Below are 21630 nucleotides of genomic sequence, written 5' to 3' on the forward strand. Positions count from 1 at the left end.
AGCGAGATCTTTTAAACAGACATACATCCTGTTACTTTAATATAAGGATAAATTAATTTTTCACATTTATATTTAGAATCTTATTCTATTATAATATACTACACATTATTTTAAAGTAGGCAAATATAAAACATAAATTACTTATAACATACTAATAATACACTAATTGATATAAATAATATTATCATATAAAATTCAAGAAATAAATACAAACTTAAAGCTTATATTACATCATATTATAGACATCTTTCCGCGGATAATAATATGATTTATATTTTATTTTTGTGAGAAAGTGTCTGTAATACGATGCTATACATGATTTTTCAGTATGGCTAAGACCCGATTTAGTCCAGCAAATATCAATCGGTTTTGAAGCCATACTGAAAATATATTTATTTATATGTTTTCATGTTTGAAAAGCATAATTCCCCATCTAAAGGTCCATTTTGGTTGATTAAGCAGTTTCTTGCTTAGTGTCTGTATCACTTGGCTTGGGTTTGTCACCTAGAAACAAGAACAAATTGTGACCAAAAGTAGCACAGCAATTTAGAAGAATAGCAAATTAAAATGCAGGGATTGGATATTGGGCTGTTTTTATAACACTAGTCCCCAAAGTTTTATGATAACTTTTTCTTATTCGTTAAATTGATTTTTTTTTGAACTTTGGATCTACTGCAGTTCACGGTAAAATATTGCTGGTAACGCAATTTTCCAAAAATCTATGAATTTTTAAGGCTGTAGCTGACAAACGGCTAAACGTACAGATCATACCCGCACACCATTTTAAGCGACATAAGAAGGCCTACAAATAATCTGGAATAGCCAATATCCAATGATGCACAGGGAAAGCTTAACTGAAGAAAAAACGCTTAACATAGGCCTTTTTCGCGCATTTCTCTGCACTGCGAGACAATTATGCATTATTGATTTATGGCTATTCCAGATTATTTGTAGGCCTTCTTATTCCTTTTTTAAAAGTGTGCGGGCATGATCTGTACGTTCAGCCGTTTGGCAGCTAGCAGCCTTTAAAATTCATAGATTTTTTGAAAATTGCATTACCAGCAATATTTACGTGAACTGCAGTAGATCCGGAACTTTTATTGAATTTCAATTTGTTGGTTCATTAACTTGAGAGTTCAAACATTTCAACCACTAATTAAAATCTACAGAGGGGATAATATTGTGTATCATTATTGGTGATGTACATCAATTTAACGGCCATTGGCATATCCCCTTAGATCCAAAAATGTGTATTTTGGATGGAAAGGTTAAGTGAGAACATGGGGAGAGAAACTGCGTAGACTGTATTCTTAAGTGCCAGACAGACATCCCTGTATTACCAAAATTTAAGTTATATAAAAATGTTAAATATTAAAATTTATGTATATTGATGTATTTTAAAACATCCCTCTCCCCCCTGCTGATTTTTGTCTCTTGCCAAAAATTCTCTATCAGTTTACTTTTAACATACAGCTAAACTACAAGGTTATTCATATTATTTTAAAAGATTATTCCTTTACAAGCAACATTTTCTGCCTTTATAGTTTTACAAATTTCTTTATTTTTACTCTGTTTTAATGTGTAAATTAAATTAATATGATTTTTGTCATTTAGACTGAAGAGGGTGCAATGTTCACTGAAATATATTTCAATAAATAACTTAGAAGTATCAAATACTTTTTCACTCAGTGAATTTATTGTAAAAAAAACAAGACTAGCACTCCCCCTACCCTATTTCTATATATTTCTAAATTATTTGTTGATAATTTTGAACACTGCTAGTTTGAACCAAGCAATCAAAGAAAGAAACTTACCAAGACCAAGACAGGGCACTTCATTGGCCAAAGCTTCTCTGTATTTAGGATGTGAGAGGGCAAATATGACAGGATTCAACACTGATGCAGTCTTAGCTAAATTTAGATTTTTAATTATTTGGATTTTGCATCAGATTTTCATGTACTCTAATAAAGTAATACTCTCAGCTGGCTAAAATAACGATACGCCCCATCAACACCCCTTGGCTATAAATAAAAAGGAGGTTTATTTCTAGGATTTTCCAGAAAGTTGTGTGTAACAGTCAAATGCGCTTATGAAGTCAAACTGTTCTTAATTATGACCAAATGTATAATTATGGTAATTAGACTAAATATGCGCATTTGACTAAATGGTTACACACAATTTTACGGATAATTCACAAATCCTCCTTTTAGACTAAACCTGATTAATAACTCTGGAGAAATACCTTGTAAAGGAAGACCTTTAATAGAAGGTCCAATGTGGCAACATCTGTAAAAGACAACCAACTCTTAGATTGCACTACCTTTGTCTAAAAGTCCAAAAGAAATAAGTTGTCTTCATATCTGTAGCTTACCGTCTCAATAACTAGACGGTTTATAAATATTTTAGGAGGGGGTACCCTAACACCCTTCCAAAGTTTATCGCCCATGAGTAAATACCAACCTTCCCCCTTCCCAAAAAAAAAAAAATATTTTCAATATTACCTACAAAAGATGGAATTTGCGAGACTAGTGGGGTTATTAGCTGTCTATTTCCAAACTGCGCTGTCATGGCCACAGCTGCATATGGAGTCCAGATCATGAACCACAGAATCACATTTGTTATGGCAACCTAAGCATAAATTTATCATTTTCCCCACATATTTTAAAGTTGTCTGTATCAGTTTAGTAAAATGCACTTATTGCTTCAACTGTTCTTTATAATAACCAAATGTATACAAATGAAATGTTCATATAATAAGCACATATAACTTTAAGGAGAATATGCGAAAAAAATACCCCCTTTAAGTGAAATTAGTGTGTCTTTAAAGTGAAATAATAGAAGAAGGCTGGGGTTAAACAACTGTATGTTTACGGAATTGGGACCCTGTGCTAACATTGAAATGGGTCTTGAATATCAGCCAATATTGTTGGAAATATTGCTGGTGTTGATTGCTTTCTGGCTCCTGGGATTATTACAAGGTTCCTGGATCTAGCATTACCAGAGAATATTCTCATTACCTTGGCAATTTTAAATTCTGCATTTTCATCAGAATTTCCAGCAGACCTCAGGGTCTTGACATTCATCTTCTTGGCCTGAGCTCTCAGTTCTTTCTCGTGGGATATAACTGCTCGGGCAATCTAAATGTTTTCTTAGTATCAAAGCTCCTCCGAGGGGTAAACATTTTTGTTTTAGTATTGAAAAATTGTCTGTAATACAGGCTATACATTATTTTTCAGTAGACTGTTTCTAATGCAGCGGATATTAATAGGTTCGAAGCCATACCGGAATAAATGTTGAAATAATGAATATAAAGTAACCTGGCTGTAATAGTAAGAGGAATACAGCAATTGAAAGTTTCTATTTAGTAAAAGTTGTCGCTAATATAGGTATTAAATATTCAAAATATTCTAACCTGACTATAATAGTAAATGATGAAGACTAGAGAAACACAGCAATTGGAATTTTCTTTGCAGTAAAAGTTGACACTAATATAGGTATTAAATAATCAAAATAATCTAACCTGGCTATAATAGTAAGTGATGAAGGTCAGAGGAATGCAGTAATTCACTATAAAAGCATATAACATAAAACTCTTTCTATTCCAATCCTAAAAAAAGAATTTAAATTTTATTTAAATCCTCAGTTTAAAAATATTTTTAAAACTTCATATTTTTCTTTTATTTTTATATTTAGGGTATTTATGCAAGAATCTAAAGGGATAAGACAATGGCCTATAAATTAATGTACATCCACTTTTCTGTACCTCACAATTATTGGTTGAAACGTTTGGACACTTATCTTAATGAATTAATCAATCAAAATTTATCAAGAGTGCCCAAAGTTTTTAAGCCAATATTTTCAAAAATTTTGGGGACTAGTTAAATAAACAGTCTAATATCCCCTCCATTTATGCAAAAACCCCTGACCTATCAAAACTAAATGACCAACAACACTATTTTCTTATTGGTTGAGAATATTCACCAATAAGAGATCATTTTTTAGTGCTGAGCAAAAAATGAACACATTTTTAACTGATTCTAAGTCCAATGTAAATAATATGTTGGCGCTTTCCCTCAAATTGTCTAACTAGCATGAACACCATCCCTTATTTAACAAAAATTTTAGATAAGGGGGTGGGGGAGTTTAAATATCTAGGAAGGGCCTTTATCATTTTTATTAATTTATTGAAACTGGGGAGGGGGCTATTTGCTCGACTAGGCATTCTGAGGGAAACCACCAACCAAACTTACGTCTTTCAGATAATCATAGCTGCAGGTTACCAAGACTCCCTCCATAGCATAGCCTCCCCACCCGAAGAAGGGGGGTATTGAGATACCGATTACATATGCCCACAACAGTATTAGCACAATGGCAGCCTGCAAAATAAAAATACCTATATTTGCAACAAATTTTATTACACAGAAACTTACAATTTTTAACATTTACAAAACATATTACTTAATTTTAAAACCTTGTTTGCTTATTTTTAGATCTTTCCTTAGGGATAACAAAACTGGTAGTAATCTCATTATTTTCATATCCGCAGAAAGCTGTTTATAATACGAAGCAAGAAATAACTATTACTTTTAAGTTCAACACATAGGTAGAATGAGAAATTAAATTGAGCGTTCCAAACATGAGAAGTAAATATAAAGGTACCCACCTTGCCAGCAGTTATCCTTGTTCCAGTTAAACCTTTGACAATGGATATACAATATACTTGGATATTAAAAATTGTTGTCCATTTTGATTGCTAACATGGACATCAATCATTGGTAAGTTCAATTGTCCAGAACAAGGAGAGGAGATTGGTTAAAGGGTGATCTTTATTTTTGCCATCTACAAGTTTTACTTATTAGATTACACAATAATCAAGTGTAATCACAGTGCCTTTGAAGGTGCTTTGACTTTAGTGTCAGAACCTAAATTGGGACATCCAAAAAATACGCGGAATAAAATGTTGTCTTAAAAAAAATGGATTTTTGGACATGTTGTTTCTGTTTAATGTGTTTGATAGGTTCAATGTTATTGTCAAGGTAATGGATTTATTATTACTTTGATATTACACAGTGCAAATGCAGGTGCTTTGACTTTTGTGTCAGAACCTAAATTGGGACATAGTGTATTTCATTACCCTAGGTTAGGTAACTTCATTTAACTTTTCAATAAAATCTAAAATGCCGCAGTTTTTGAGAAAATTAGATTTAAAAATTTCAAGTTCAATTTTCACCCTCTAGGAGTTACCGCATAATCATGACAAGAAAAGCAAAGATTATTTATTTAAATTTTTGAACAGCATTGCTTTCATAAAGTCAGTTATAAAACCTCTTTATATATGATTTATTTAAGGCTGAATTTCCGTGACCTTAGCAAAGCATTTGATAAAAATGGCCATTAATTAACTCACTTCAGGAGTGGTTTTATAAAGAACTTTATAAAAGCAAAGTTGTTCAAAATTTTAAATAAATAATCTTTGCTTTTCTTGTCATGATTATGCAGTAACTCCTAGTGGGTGAAAATTGAACTTGAAATTTTTAAATTTAATTTTCTGAAAAACCGCTGCATTTTAGATTTTATTGAAAAGTGAAATGAAGTCCCAATTTAGATTCTGACACAAAAGTCAAAGCACCTTCATTTGCACTGTGTAATATCAAAGTAATAATAAATCCATTACCTTGACAATAACATTGCATCTATCAAACACATTAAACAGAAACAACATGTCCAAAAATCCATTTTTATGAAGACGACATTTTATTCCTCGTATTTTTGGACTCAAGTGACATTCAGGTTAGTACAGGTTGTGTAATATTCAAGTAATGATAAATCCATTCCTTTGACAATAACATTGTATCTATCAAAACCAATAACAACCATGCTCACAATCGCAGCTACTCCAAAAATAGCTCCCATGCAGGCGTACAACTTACAAGCTAAATAATTATAAATGATAATTAATTATCATTACTTAAAGGAACCCTGCAAGAAATACCACGCTTTAACTGCTGAAAGTCTGCCACAAGTAGATCCAAATTTAAAGCCTTCCACTTTCATAACAAAAAAGTTATTGGCATTTTAAAATGGCATTTTATGTACAATGAAAATTTTGAAAGATTTTCAATGCTGATGTTAAAAACTTTGAAATTAAACTACGTAGCCTAGAAACGAAATTATAAGCTTATTTTTGTCATAAATTTAGGTTGCCAGTAACTAATTATATTTCAAAATGAAAATACCTATTTTCATAGTCAAAATCATTTTAAAAAAATTAAGTTTAACTTACGTCGAACCAAGAGATTACTGTAATAATTCCAGCCAATTAGAATGCTGAATCAGCTCAACGACCAATCACAGCTGATCTTAATTTAGTTTCATTTGTTTCTGCTATGATTTTACGCTTACAAACGCAAATTAAACTGAAATTTTTCAGAGATTTTGACTATGAAAAGTGGTGTTTTTATTGTAAAAAAGTAATCTCTTACGGCAACTTAAGTTTCTGATAAAGATAAGGTTATAAATTTGTGTCTAGGCGACGTAATTTAATATTGTAATTTCTTTTATAAGCAATGGAAATCTTTCAAAATTTTCATTGTAGATACAATTTTATTTTGAAATGCCTAGAACTTTTTTGTTATTGAAGCTGAAGGTCATTTCTATTGAATTGACAACAAATAATTCTTCCACAGATCTTAATTGAAAATAGAAAATAGATCGAGCATTGTTCGGATGGACTGACAGACAGACAAAAACTATATTTTGTAACTACAGTTTAAAACCTCCTCTTTTGATTTAAATTTTAAAGTAGACACAATTTTTATTTGGGGGGGGGGGGGTCCTATGGTGATTTCTCATAAGAATGTTTAGATACACTACTCCCAAATAGTTATTATGTGGTAATACGACACCCAGACGGACAGGCCGTTTACAGAGTTGCTTCGCTGTGACTTATGATAACAAACCCCCTGCACTAATCCTATTATATCACCATCTATCTCATGACCGCTGTTGACCCCGCACCCAGCGGTCAAACTAGCCTGCCTAAATGTGGGGAGGGGACTCAAACATGCAACTATCACGAGTCCCTCACGCGCTTATATAATCGGGAGGCGTTGCCTCCCCTTTTACCACCGCTGCCCCCACAGCCTGTCTACCGTCGGGAGCTAAGCCCTAGCGCCCCACACCCCCTTCAAACCTAACCATTGTTATATTTTGTTGTATATATATAGTAAACATAACTTGTAAATATTATTCAGTTTAAATATATAATTTCTGTATGATTGAATCCTGCTTGTTTGTTTGGTAGAATACTTAAAGGCTAGGGCTCGTTGAATCCGAACTCGTTACCCCGTGGGCCGAGAACGCTCGGCTTACCAGAACTTGGTGTCAGCGTGTTTCAATCGAGCCTTACAGAAACTAGCCTATTCTACCTCTGATTGGACCCTTTGGCAAGTAAGGGGACAATCAGCCGCCAACTGACCCGTGAGACGGCCTTTTTAGGTCGAATTTCCATCATTTTGAACGCAATATGTGGGCCTCTGGCCTACGGCAAGCAGATTTAGCCTGCTAAAAGCGCCAGTTAAGACGCTTTTTCCGTGTCGTGTAGGAGTAGCGCTAGGTGCGCAGCCACGGCAATCGGATAATTTAGCTCAGACGGCTACAGAACTGAGTCTAAATTGGCAAGTGTAGCTGGGACAAGCCCCAGGACACCCAGGCCAAACCTACGAGACAGACAGCTGGGTGCTGGTCTCCCTAAGAAGGCAATGTGTGGCTGCGAAGCTTCAGCACACAAGTAAGCCCTACCACTGCGACGGATAGCAGATTTTGAGCCACAGGCACGGCAGGACGGGACATTCCCTGCCGCTGCCTCCCAGGATTCGAACCCGAGGCGCTGCAGGACGGGCCATTCCCTGCCGCCATTTTCGGGATTCGAACCAGCGGCGCTGTAGGACGGGTCATTCCCTACCGCCGTCACCCCTCTGAAACCTTGCAGGACGGACATTCCCTGCTGCCAGTGCTTCCAGAATCGCACCTAGAGCTCCTAGTGATAACAACACATAAGTGTGTATAAATGTCAACCAAGTGATAAGAATAAATATAAAATTGTTGACCAAGTGATAATTAATAAGCTCTAGTGATTCGAAGCTACAGTCTAAGCCACCATGGTAAGCGATACCACCATAGCTGCGGTTCGGCCACCACCAAAGTTTCTGCCAAACCCAGCCGAACGAGAGGCCCCCTTGTCTCAAGGGCAGGACCTCCACTTCCCCTGCCATGTCAGGGTGAGGTTTCCTACCCCTGACCCTGCCCAGCATGTACAGGTTGATGCCATGATTGATTCTGGCAACCGTGTACCCGGGTCTGCTGTAATTTCTGAGCACCTCATGCACGCGATGGGCGTGCAACGCATGTTGATTCCGGACAACACCCAGATCCTGACGGCTAATGAGGAAGGTCAGCCCCTCCAGGTAATAGGAAAGTTAAAAGAGTTATATATGGCAGTCTCACACACTCTTATACTCCATCTATACCACGTGACTGTGGTCCGGAACCTCTCACACCCTCTGAACCTAGGAGGGTATTTTCTCAAGGAGTTCGGAACTAGGCTCTGTTTCGACATGCAACCACCTTGCTTGTGGGTGCGTGGGGAGTTTATCCCACTCCGTGGCGTCCCCATTGACCGGGAGACAGCCGAGAGAGAGCTAAGCTATGAGAAAGGCACACACTGGGTGGACGCTGAGCTCAACGCACACAAGGGAGCTAACCTGCTAGCCATGGGATTGCCCCCAGTGCCCAAGGTGCCAAGGGAGAGCCTGCCAACAACGTTTCCTGAGATTGCCAGCCCTCCAGAACCAATCTTCTCCGCCGACACCTTTATCAACGGCCAGCCGTGTCCACCTGGCCCCCTCTACCTGGGACCTCCAGCCAGTCCACCAGCCAAGCCCGAGTCCAGACCCGTCAAGTCGCGGTCTGATGTACCCGGAGCCACACTCAACTCGCAGGCCCCAGCCTCTCCCGGCGCCGTGCCCGTCAAGTCGCGGCCGGACGTCCACGGAGCCAAAGCTGGACCCAGCACTTTGGCCTCTCCCAGCACCGAGCCCGTCAAATCGTGGCCGGACGCCCTCGGAGCCACACCTGGCTCTGACACGTCAGCCCCTCCAGAAGCCGAGCCCGTCAAGTCGCGGCCGGTGGGTCCCGGAGCCAAGGCTGACCCCGCACCAGCCACGTATAGGCTAAGCGCTGTCACTCCAACTGATGGCCAGCCACCCCAGCTCCGCACCGCCAAGCGGGTGGTCCTGCCTGGCCGCGGGGTTATGGCGGTCCCTGTTGAGCTAGTAGGCCATCGCACCAAGGATGCCATTCAACTAGCTGCCCCAGAACAGAGGTTTGGGGAGGATCTTGTTATTCCAGAGGGCCTGTATGCCCACAGGCCTGGCTCTGCCACTGTGTTTAGAGTACTGGTGGTCAATGAGGGGGAGGTGCCCCTCTTGCTGGATGCTGGCCTCCCAGTGGCAGGGGAGCTGGTCAAACCTGACATTCTAGAGGTCTCTGATACGCCTCCCCCGCGTCTCCACTCGTTCCAAGAACCTGCTGAGCCTATAGACATGCAGGAGTTGTGGGAGGCCCTGGAGATGGAAGACAATGAGTTCCTACGCAAGGACCCCTTGCTCAAGAAGGAGGTCTGGACTATGTTGTCAGAGTACAGGGACGTCTTCTCCAATTCTACCCCCGGCTGCACAGACGTGGTTGAGTTGCAGCTGCGCCTCAAGCCAGGGACCCAGCCGATCCGCCAGAGATTTAGGGATCTGAACCCGCGGCAAGAGGCTGAACTGGAGAAACAACTGGACACCTGGCTACAGGAGGGAGTTATAGAGCCGTCAGACTCCGCCTGGAGCAGCCCCCTGGTGCCCATCAAGAAGAAGGACGGGAGCACCCGCTGGGCCGTCGACTACAGAGCCCTCAACAAGTGTCTGGAGCTGGACAGCTACCCCCTGCCTAGGATCCAGCAGTTGGTGGAACGAGCTGGCGGGCACCGTGTCTACAGTGCTTTAGACGCGGTGGCCGCATACTACACCATCCGTGTGTCCGAGGACAGCCGGCCCTGCACCGCCTTCACCACTCCCAGGGGCTTGTATCAATGGAAAAGGATGCCCTTTGGCCTGGCTACGGCACCGTCTGTCTATTCCAGGTTTATTGCAGGGGTCCTAAACCCACTAGGCACAGCCAACCTCCAGTCATACCTTGACGACGTCCTGACCTTCCACCAGGATACCTGGGCCCACCTGGCCAGGCTCCGAGAGGTCTTGGAAGCCCACCGCAGGGGAGGGATCCGCCTCAAGCCAGCCAAGACCAAGCTGTTCCGATCCAAGGTGGATTATCTGGGCCACACCCTCAGCCGTGAGGGGATAGCCATGCAAGAGGACTATATTGACCGTATCTTGGACTGGCCAGCCCCTAGCACCCCCAAGGATTTGCTGGCGTTGCTGGGGTTCTTTGGATACTACCGCCTGTTCATCCCAGAGTATGCAGACCTCACCTACGAGATGAATCGGCAGAAGACGGCCAAGGCCCTAACCTGGACGCCTGAGATGGAAGCCCAGCTGCTGCAACTCAAGGACAAGTTCCGCAAGGCCCCCATCCGAGCGCCGCCCAGGTTTGATTTGCCAGCGGTGTTCCAGCTCACCACAGATTTCAGCAGCCGCGCCATCTCTGCCATACTGAGTCAATGCCAGGAGGGCAAGGAGAGGCTGATTGCCGCCGTGGGGCGCAAGACAACCGACCCTGAGACGCGCTACCCGTCCTGGAAGGGAGAGATGGCCGCCATTATGTATGGGATCCGAAAATTCCACGGCATCTTGTCCTACCGCAGCTTCCAGATCAACACTGATTCCTCTGCCTTGCTACAGATGAAATCACTGAACACATCCACAGGGATGGTGGCCCGCTGGCAGGAGGAGCTAGCGGCCTTAGACTTTACCGTCTGCCACAGGCCTGGCACCCAGAATACCAACGCCGACGCCCTCAGCCGCCGGGAAGATGCCAACATGCCAACGGCTAGCGCCGAAGAATTAGCAGAGCAGGCTGAGTATATCCACAACCTTTGCCAGCTAGGGGAGCCCGCAGCTAGCCGGCCTCCTGCTGCCCGACTGGATCCAGCTAGAGTATTGGAGGCCCAGACACAGGACCCCCTCCTGCTCCGTGTCCGCCAATGGGTGGCTGATGGCAAAGCCCCAACCAAGGCTGAGCTGCGTGGCAAGGAACGAGACGAGCAGCAGTACGCCAGCCGCTTCCCAGCCCTGGGGCTTGACGAGCATGGCTGCCTCACCACCACTGACCAGACTCTGACAGGAGAGAGGACAAGATACCTGCTGCCTTCGGCCCTCCAGCAGGACGCGTTCTTTCTAGCCCATGGGACCCCCATGGCTGGGCACTTTGGGATGGACGCAACTATCGCCCGCGTTGCCATGCACTTCTGGTGGCCCAACCTGGCCCGTGACGTCCGCCTGATGGTACAAACCTGCCCTGAGTGTGTCCAGAAAGTCACCAAGGAGAGGCTGAAGCAGGGGATCCACGTGCCCTCCCGCCAGGGGTATCCACAGCAAGTCCTATTCATCGACCTGGTGGGGCCACTGCCAGAGACCCCAGCTGGGAACCGCTACATCCTCACCTGCCAAGATGGATTCAGCCGGTTTGTCAGCCTCTACGCCATCCCCAACAAGCGCACCCTCACGGTGGCTGAAGCCCTGTTGCACCGCCACCTGGCCACGTTCGGATGCCCCCTGAAGATCCATTCCGACAATGGAATGGAATTTACCGGCCAGGTATTCCAGGAACTGGCCTCCAGGCTTGAGATTGGCCTGACGCATCCACCACCCTACAACCCGCAGTCCAACCGAGTGGAGAGGTTTCATAGGACGCTCAACACAGGCATGCGCCTGTTCCTAGACAGAGACGATAACAACTGGGAGCCACACCTGCCTGCCATCGCCTTTGCCTACAACACCAAGGCCTGCAGATCCACTGGCGTGACTCCGTTCCTGGCCTTCTTTGGGAGAGAGGCCAAACTTCCGGTGGACATGGTACTACGGCTGCCAGATACCGAATATACTTCAGTTCCAGCCAACGTCCAAGCTCTCTTGCAGCGCTACTATGCAGTGTATGATGCCATCCAGCAGAAGGAGGAGGGAGCCATCAGGAGGAGCGCGGCAGCTTACGAAGGCACGGCCAAGTATGAGGTTGGAGACTTGGTTTGGTACCTGGCCCCCCGCCTGGTGCCAGGGAAGGCAGCCAAGATTACCAAGAGATGGACTGGCCCCTGGAAAGTAGTGAGGAAAGCTACAGAAGTCCATTATGTCATTAAACCTGCCTCTCCAGTAGCCAGGATCTCAGAAGTTACCGCGCATGTAGGCCGACTGCGCAAATACACTGGAGATGTGACTGCCCACCAGATTCCAGCAGACATCCAAGTTGACATGGACGGCGACGAGGAGGCCACCGAGCTGCCAGTTGGAGCGGCGGCGCCCGCAGCTAGCAACCCAGGAGAGCTCCCAGTGCACCAGCCAGCCGCAGCCGCCCCACAGCCTAGCGGCCAAGATCGTGACCCAGTAGAGGAGAACCTGCAGGAGCAGCCCAACGAACCACCGCCGCCGCCGCCCGCTCCAGAGCCACTCAGAGATGCCATCTGGAACCCTGACGCGGACATGGAGAAGAGCCAGCCACTGCGATGGAAGAGGCCGCCCCAGAAGAAGAAGAAGAAGCCATGTGCCCCCTGCTGATGACAGCCATCCCCATCCGGGTAGGAGCTAGGAGACCCAGCAACCTGAATCAAGCAGGCGCCCCCATGGAGTTCTATGCACCCTTTGCCATCACCATTCCACCCTTAGGAACCACCAGAGTCTGCCTAGGCCTCCGTGTCCAGCTACCAGCCGCGACGGAGCTGATCCTGCAGACGAGGCAAAATTTCCAGCGGCGAGGCTTGGCCGTCGCCAACCCACGCCTAGAAGCCAACCAGGAGCTGACAATGCTGATCACCAACCACAGTCAGACCGAGCAACGAGTGTCCCAGGGAGCCTGTGTAGCCCGAGCTGTCCTCCATCGAGCTGTGCCCCAAGAACTGCCTGTCCGGCGCAGGCATAGGCTGTCGTATCCCCAGGTTCAAGGCCTGGTGGCTCAGGAGCCACGCAACCCTTGAAGGGGAGGTTGTGGTAATACGACACCCAGACGGACAGGCCGTTTACAGAGTTGCTTCGCTGTGACTTATGATAACAAACCCCCTGCACTAATCCTATTATATCACCATCTATCTCATGACCGCTGTTGACCCCGCACCCAGCGGTCAAACTAGCCTGCCTAAATATGGGGAGGGGACTCAAACATGCAACTATCACGAGTCCCTCACGCGCTTATATAATCGGGAGGCGTTGCCTCCCCTTTTACCACCGCTGCCCCCACAGCCTGTCTACCGTCGGGAGCTAAGCCCTAGCGCCCCACACCCCCTTCAAACCTAACCATTGTTATATTTTGTTGTATATATATAGTAAACATAACTTGTAAATATTATTCAGTTTAAATATATAATTTCTGTATGATTGAATCCTGCTTGTTTGTTTGGTAGAATACTTAAAGGCTAGGGCTCGTTGAATCCGAACTCGTTACCCCGTGGGCCGAGAACGCTCGGCTTACCAGAATTAAACACTTTCAGAACCTATCAGAGGCTTCACTGTAAAGGAAACCTGCTAGACACAGACAGACAGACATCATGTTACTTTTACACAAAAATAATATATGTAGAGAAACTTATTCTCCAAATGCTAGCTTACCAAAAACTCCCCAGGGCCAAACTGGGTGTAGAAATATTCCTAATCCAACGGGTAATCCCTAAATTAAACACGATGCTTTAAACAGACGACATTTATTTCTAGCTCAATTAAACAAGTAAAAGAAATAGTTGAATACTGCAATAGTTATTTATCGCATCGTATTATAGACAGCTTTCCAGGTGTATTGAAATAAAAAATTCTAAGATTAAAGCAATGTTAGCGCTGAGGGACCAAAGGAATGGGCTAACAAAAATGTTATCAATTTTATAATTTTTTTTTAAATATTCGTGGAAAACTGTCTTTAATATGATGATTTTTTCAGCATTGCTGAGAACCAGTTCTAATCCAGCGGATATTAATCGGTTTCTAAGCCATACTGGAAAATAATTGCTGTTATTTTATGTTAGGGAAAGGAAAATGTCAATTTAAAAAATTTTTTTTGGCTTTAAAATTCTCTGTTTCAATTTTTTTATTTTACTATAATTCTAGATTTCAAGCTTGGTACAAAATTGTTAGCTTTTAAAATAAATGTTGACCTGAGTTAGCATGGTACCAAAATCTGCAAATGCTAAATTCACCATAAACATATTTGTTGGGCTTCGCAAAGTTTTTACCTAAATTTTTTTAAAAGTTCATTGCTTAGACAAGTTCAGTTAATGGGTAGTTGCACGAAGTGCATTTAAGCTTGAATTTAGTGAACAACATATGTTTTTCTGTTCAATAGTCTAATCTACATCAATAGGAAATATATTTGAAAAAATGAAAATTTTTTTTTACCAGGTAGTTTAAAAAATATCAAGACTTAAAAATCATATTTTTGGGATATATGCAACTTATATGGCTGTCCTGTTTTCACAAAAACAGCATGAAGACTTTTTAAGTGGGGCCTAATCGATTGCATTTAATGTAATATAAAATTATATAAGTTAGATGGTAGGTATTCTTGTAACTTATGCTTGAAATAATTTTTCTGAAATGCACTTCATGCAACTATCCCTTTATAATTGAATATCAAAAGTATTTTTTTTTTAAATAATCGAAACACATCCTATTATGCATTTTTAAAAAAAATTGTTACTTTTTTTAGTTACTAGCTGCTAACTAAAAGTAGTTTTTAACAGAAAAAGGTTAAAAAATTTTCTCTTTTTATATGGGCGATTTCTCTTAAGACGGTGGTTGTCCTCTCCCCTAAATTAAATAAAAACCTTCAAATGACCTATAAAGCTATTTGGTAAAGGAAAACCATATCGGTTCAGTGGTTAACAGATTCGTCGGTAAACACACACAGACAGAGATCCTGTTACTTAATAGAGACAGACATGGGAACAATGATATAACAGATTTGCTACAAATAATTTCATCTTCAAAAATACATAGACAAAAGCTTACTTAATTAAAAAAATATTTGTAATAGTTATTTCTCGCATCGTATTATAAACAGCCTTCCGCGGATATGGAATGTACAATTATAAGATTAAAACTAGTTTTTTTAGTCCCGAGGTGCCGAAGGCACGGGCTAAAAATACTGGTTTTAATCTTATGATTGTACATTTTATATTCGTAGAAAGCTGAATAAAATACGATGCTAGACATAGCTTTTTCGTATGGATGGAAACCGATTCCTATCCACCGGATTCGAATGAATACGAGAAATCTTATTCCAGTAAGGCTTCGAAACCAATTAATATCCGCAGAAATAGAACCGGTTCTCCGCTACACTAAAAGTCATGTATAGCATCGTATTAAAGAAAAACTTTTATGAATATTAAAATAAACACCAATATATTTATACTAGTTTTGTTAGAATATTCCTTTGGCCCTTCATATCTAACAAAACTGGTTTTAATCTTATTATTTTTTTTTATAAAATTAAAACCAGTTTAGTTAGTCCGAGGCTTCGGACCCTCGGGGATAACAAAATTGGGTTAAATCTTATAATTTTTCATTTTAATATACGCTTAAAGGTGTCTATAATATAATACGTTGCGATAAACAACTATTATGAACTACCTTTAAAAACATATAAATAACAAGTCCATTTCCAAATACGCTTAGGAAGGTTAGAACTATGTAGCACAACCCACCAAAATGAGCCACAAACGGATGCTGAAAGTAAAAAGTCAAGTAGCTGTCTATAGTGCCCTAGCTAAATGGGGATATATGTCACAGGTTTTGGCCTACCTATTCTATTGGCGTCATAGTAGAGGGAAAGAGAAAGGGAAGAGGGAAAGAAAAGTATAGGGTATTTCCTGACGCCAATATAATAGATAGGCCAAAAGCAGTGACATCTATCCCCATTTTGCTAGGGCACTATAGACAGCTACTAAAGTCAATATTATTCAGGATGCCAGGGATGGGACAATGGATTGAATATTTTAATATTTTAGGGGTCTTAGACTTTGGGGCCTTACTTAAAGTATTTGTGAAAGATTCCACAGGTTTTGGGATATCATTATTCAGGGGCGTCCAAGTTTTATTTTGGGGGGGTAAAATGGCGCGCGAAGCGCGCCGCAAATTTTTTTTACCCCCCCAAAATTTTTACCCCGGGGGTAAAATTTGCTCCTAAATGGTTGGGGGGGGGGGGGGATACGGCCATGCAGTATTAGACAGGGAGGGAGGGGGCATTAAAGTCCCCAAAGATTTATATTTACGTTTCCTTATTCATTGGCTTAACAACTTTAGGCGTTTTTATTGAATTTTGTTTATTTAGTTGAGTGTTAAACGTTTCAACCACTAATTGTAATGGGGGTAATTTTGTGTTTCATCATTAGGGATGTACATCAATTCATCGGCCATTGTCTTATCCCATTATATCCATGCAACTAGAAACTTTAAGGAAAACTAAATGCTATTACCTCGAGAGAGAATTTTGAATGTGAATAATATTATCTTTATTATTACAGTTAGGGAGTTGAATCCATTTTTATAGAAGCAGAAATATAATCTATGATTATGGTTTGGACTCTCTAAAACTGTAATCTACCCTTCCACTTTACCCTCTCTTGGTGAAGATATCTTCAACGCCGATACGATTTTTGAAATATAAGATTCCACTTTTGTCTCTCTTGTTCAAGATATCTTCACCAAGAGAGGCAAAAGTGGAATCTTAAATTTCAAAAATCGTATCGGCGTTGAAGATATCTTCACCAAGAGAGGGGAAAGTGGAATCTTACATTTCAAAAATCGTATCGGCGTTGAAGATATCTTCACCAAGAGAGGGGAAAGTGGAAAGGTAGATTACAGTTTTAGAGAGTCCAAACCATAATCATAGATTATATTTCTGCTTCTATAAAAATGGATTCAACTCCCTAACTGTATTAAACTGTAAGTAATCATGATCAATTTTATTGTTTGTTTGTGATTATACCATGTTATGTATATATATTTTTTTGTATGTGTCATAAAATAAATATTTCAAAATATTTCATATGTACCTGTGGTGGAAACTGTGCCCAGTGGGGGTCAACAACCTCCATCAGCTCTTTAGGTACATTATCCACTAATGACGCGCCTACAAATATATTGAAGTAAATATATTTGCTTTTAGTTTTGTCAGGTAGCTGTCTATATTGCCTTTGCAAAATGGGGATATATGTCACTGCTTTTGGCCTACCTATTCTATTGACATCAGGAAGTAACCTATACCCCATCTCTTTCCTGGGGGGTTTCTTTCTCCCTTCTCTTTCTCTTTCCCTGTACCATGTGGTCAATATAATAGGTAGGCCAAAAGCTGTGACATCTTTCCCCATTTTACTAGGGAACTAAACACAGCTTCTATTGAAGTAAAAAGATTTGTTTTTTGTTGTTCTGTGCTTATATTTGTATGTCTTTACTGAGCTATTGATTTTTTACCTTTTTTAACACAACTATGGATTTCTTATACTTGTTATTATTCATAGCTAAGAAGCTTCCACCCAAAATTGTGGGTTACGTAAGCAAAAAAAGCAGATATGTAGATTGGACTGTAAATTTCACTGGTACCCAAATTCTCATCTTTTAGTAATTCGTTGGCCAAAAACTTTGGGTACTATAATTGAAGTTTGGTTACTTGGTTCCAAATTAATAGTGTCCAAACTTTTAAAACAATAATTTTCTTTATAGAAGGGGTAATCTTGTTCATCATAATTGGGTACTTACATCAATTTATCATTCTTTGTCTTATCCCTTAAGAATAGAAAAAGAAAATTAAACTGTGTAAGGACTGAATAATCAGAATCTAAATGTATGTAAGTCAAAACAAAATTGTAAGTAAATTTGTTAAAAACTGCTTAAATAAAGGATAATGTTTAAGGACATACTTACATTTTTAGGATCATAGATATGCTTCGCTTATAACATTGTAACTACTACATGAATCATCATGCAAAGTTTGAAATCAATGCGACAATTCTAACATGTGTAAAATTACCAAAAAAAGCTACCCGTTTTGGACGTAAGAACGGACGGATTCTAATTATAAAGCAGCTGTGCTACAAAAAAAGTGGAATGTTACCATCAGCATAATGTAGTCTGTAATAGTTGTCCAGGAAAACGCCATTATTTCCTCCATGGTCTTTTATGGGATTGTAACCCATCTTCAGGTAATTTATTTATTTCTAATTAGTCTGAAATATGGATGTCATTATCTAAATACAGAGATCTAAAATGATAAGACAATGGCCAATAAATCTATGTACATCCTCAATGATGATACACAATTTTAACCTTTCTGTAGATTATATTTAGTGGTTGAAACGTTTGGACACTCATTTTAATAAACCAACCAGCAAAATAAACCCCAATTGTGGTTCTGGGGAGAGTGAGGAGTCGACCATCCCAGATTCAATCTAAAAATAAATTTTGTAGGCATGTTATTTTTTCTCTTTGGAGAGTGGTACTACCCTCCCCCAAACCGGTTATAAACCTTCCATTATCTAAATACCAATTTGAGATAAACATACAATTGATTACCCACTTTTTTCCTAATTTCCGAAGTTGTACGACAGATAACCCAACTATTGCAAAAGCTTTTTTCAGCTACTCCGGTCAAAGGGAAAGGCTGAAAGGGAAAACAAAGCGATTTATATATTATACATTTAAAATTTTAATTTTTCAAATTTGGATTTTTAGCTAGTAGTAAATATTGAGAAAGGATGAGGGTGATACGTACAAAATCGGAAACTAAGATTCAGCTGGTCGAATTAGAATATAAAAATATCGAAAGTCTAGATGAATTGTGCCTTAGCTGGTCCAATAGCAGCAATCCGTCCTATTATTGGTTAGGAAATGTACACATTGTTATACAATAGTAAAATTTTTCTCGTATTCATTCGATTCCGGTGGATAGGAACCGGTTCTCATCAATACGAAAAAACTATGTCAAGCATCGTATTATATCCAGCTTTCTACGAATATAAAAATGTACAATAATAAGATTAAAACCTTTTTTTTAGCCCGTGCCTTCGGCATCTCGGGGCTAAAAAACTGTATAATTGTACATCCTATATCCGCGGAAAGCTGTTTATAATACGATGCGAGAAATAACTATTATTTCATTAATTTTAAGTCATCAATTAATATAGAATATATTATACATTGATTTTATGAAGAGGGGAAAAATTGTTGTCATTTTAGGTTGCTAACAGGAACATATCTTATTGGTCAGTTCATTCAGCCAGTAGCCAGCTACAAGTTTCACTTTATTAGAGTACATGATAATCTGGTGTAAGATCCAGGTAATAATAATTCCATGAAGTCAGGTATAAATATTTGATAAACTTTCATTAGAGAAATTAAATTTTGCCCAAAAGTATTTTTCGCATCGTATTATAAACAGCTTTTTGCGGATATAAAATGTACAATTATAAGATTAAAACCGTTTTTTAGCCCCGAGATTTAAAAAAAATGGTTTTAATCTTATTATTGTACATTTTTATATTCGTGGTAACATGGATATAAAAGATGCTAGATATAGTTTTTTCGTATGATTTTTGTATCTGATTTGCCATCTCATGTAATAAGTCTTTATCTAATGTTTAATATTCGGATGAAGTCAAAAAGGGTGTGCCAAACACAACAAGTAAAGTAGAGTGTGCCGATATTTTGTCAAGTAAAGCAGAGTATGCCAATATTCTCCCAAGTAAAGAAGAGTGTGCCAATTTTCCCCATGGTAAAGCAAAGTATGCCAATATTCTCCCAAGTTAAGCAATATGAGCCAAAACAGGGTAATGGTACACTCTACTTTACTTGATCCTAATATTCAATACTAGTGGTTAGATAATGAAGGAGGGATATTTTTTTTTTCTTTGGGGGGTTTCTCTTGGGAGAGTGGTGGTACCAAAATATTTATATACCTTCCAAGGACCTATGAGAAGCTACCCTGTGAAGGAGAACCATACCGGTTCAGCTGTTAGCGAGATCCTTTGTTACAGACAGACAGAAAGGCATCCTTTTACTTTATTAAAAGAGGTATTATACCATTTAGGGAAATAAATTTATTATCTATTATCAATATTAATTTAATATTGAAAACTAATCAGGGGTCTAAAGGGATAAGGCAATAGCCGATTAATTAATGAACATTCCCAATGATGATACACAAAAAATTATCCCTTCTGTAGATTACAATTGGTGGTTGAAACGTTTTTACACTTAACTCAATCAATCAGCCAACCAAAATTTGATAAAATTCCCGAAAGTTGTTAACCCAACGAATAAGAAAATGTTAATTATAAAACTTTGGGGACTAGTATAATAAACAGCACAATGTCCCCTCCCTTCTTAGGGTCATAAATCTATTATCTAATGTTAATTTAATATCAGGGAGGGAGAGGACAATGGGTTATTTATTACGCTAGTACCCAAAGTTTTATTTTACCATTTAATTTATCTTACCAAATACTATTTGACCTTTTGGGGGACTTGGTCACACTTTGGGTACTTGTTAAAGAAGGAGGAGACATTGGTCTGTTGATTACCCTAGTCCCCAAAGCTTTTATAACAATATTTTCTTATTCGTTGACTTAACAACTTTTGGGGATTTGTTTAGTTGTTTCTTTAAGTTTAGTGTTCAAACGTTTCAACCACTAATTGTTATCAACAGAATTGTTAATTTAGTGACTCATCATTGGGAATGTACATCAATTTATCGGCCATTGTCTTATCCCTTTAGATTCCTGATTTGATATTCAATACTAATGCATGCATCAATACAATTAACATAAATATTAATTAAAAGGATTTTAGATAATTTTTTTATCCATAAATTTATATAAATATTGAATAAATTAATATGAATTAACATAAACAGAAATCCTATAACTACAAAGCCTAATTTCTTTTATTTGCAGCGCAGCTATTATATAATTTGTAAAAGTTTGTCATTGTCTCATCCACTTTCTCATAAATTGATGTCCATACAAAATGATGATAAACAAAATTACCCTCTAGTAAATTAAGATTAGTGGTTGAAACGTTTGGACATTACCAGTTTTGAACCAACCAAATAAAATTCAAGTCCCCAAAGTTGTTAAGTAAACGAATAGGAAACGTGATTATAAAAATTTGAGGACCAGTGTAATAAACAGCCCATTTTCCCCTCCCTCCCTGTTTATTAGTAGCGTAGCTGTTATATAATTTGCAAAGGTCTGTTTGTCATTGTCAATTTCATTTTACTATTCTAACTTTAAGGTTCCCTCCCCCAAATAGTCTTTAACCTTCCCAGGATCTGTGAGAAGCTATACTGTAAAGGAGAACCGTATAGGTTCAGCGGTTAGCGAGATCCTTCGGTACAAACATACAAACACAAAGACAAATAGACTTCCTGTTACTTTAT

At 39.9% G+C, this 21630-nt stretch overlaps 1 protein-coding gene across 1 annotated transcript; it reads right to left on the minus strand.

The window, feature by feature from the left end:
- Nucleotides 1-52: 52 nt before the first annotated feature.
- Nucleotides 53-18423, minus strand: LOC145327153 (compound eye opsin BCRH2-like). The gene is made up of 13 exons (XM_080170720.1): nucleotides 18310-18423; nucleotides 17252-17328; nucleotides 15828-15923; nucleotides 14354-14431; nucleotides 13818-13875; nucleotides 5834-5933; nucleotides 4664-4694; nucleotides 4251-4376; nucleotides 3521-3607; nucleotides 3018-3137; nucleotides 2502-2628; nucleotides 1815-1910; nucleotides 53-504 (listed from the first exon to the last, which is right to left on the minus strand). The coding sequence occupies exons 1-13, from the start codon at nucleotides 18389-18391 to the stop codon at nucleotides 455-457; spliced, it is 1128 nt and encodes a 375-aa protein (XP_080026846.1). The 5' UTR covers nucleotides 18392-18423; the 3' UTR covers nucleotides 53-454.
- Between the last annotated feature and the right edge of the window lie 3207 nt (nucleotides 18424-21630).

The sequence above is a fragment of the Acartia tonsa genome, chromosome 8 (assembly GCF_053477335.1).
Source record: "Acartia tonsa isolate MP-2025a chromosome 8, ASM5347733v1, whole genome shotgun sequence".
Lineage (NCBI taxonomy): Eukaryota > Metazoa > Arthropoda > Copepoda > Calanoida > Acartiidae > Acartia > Acartia tonsa.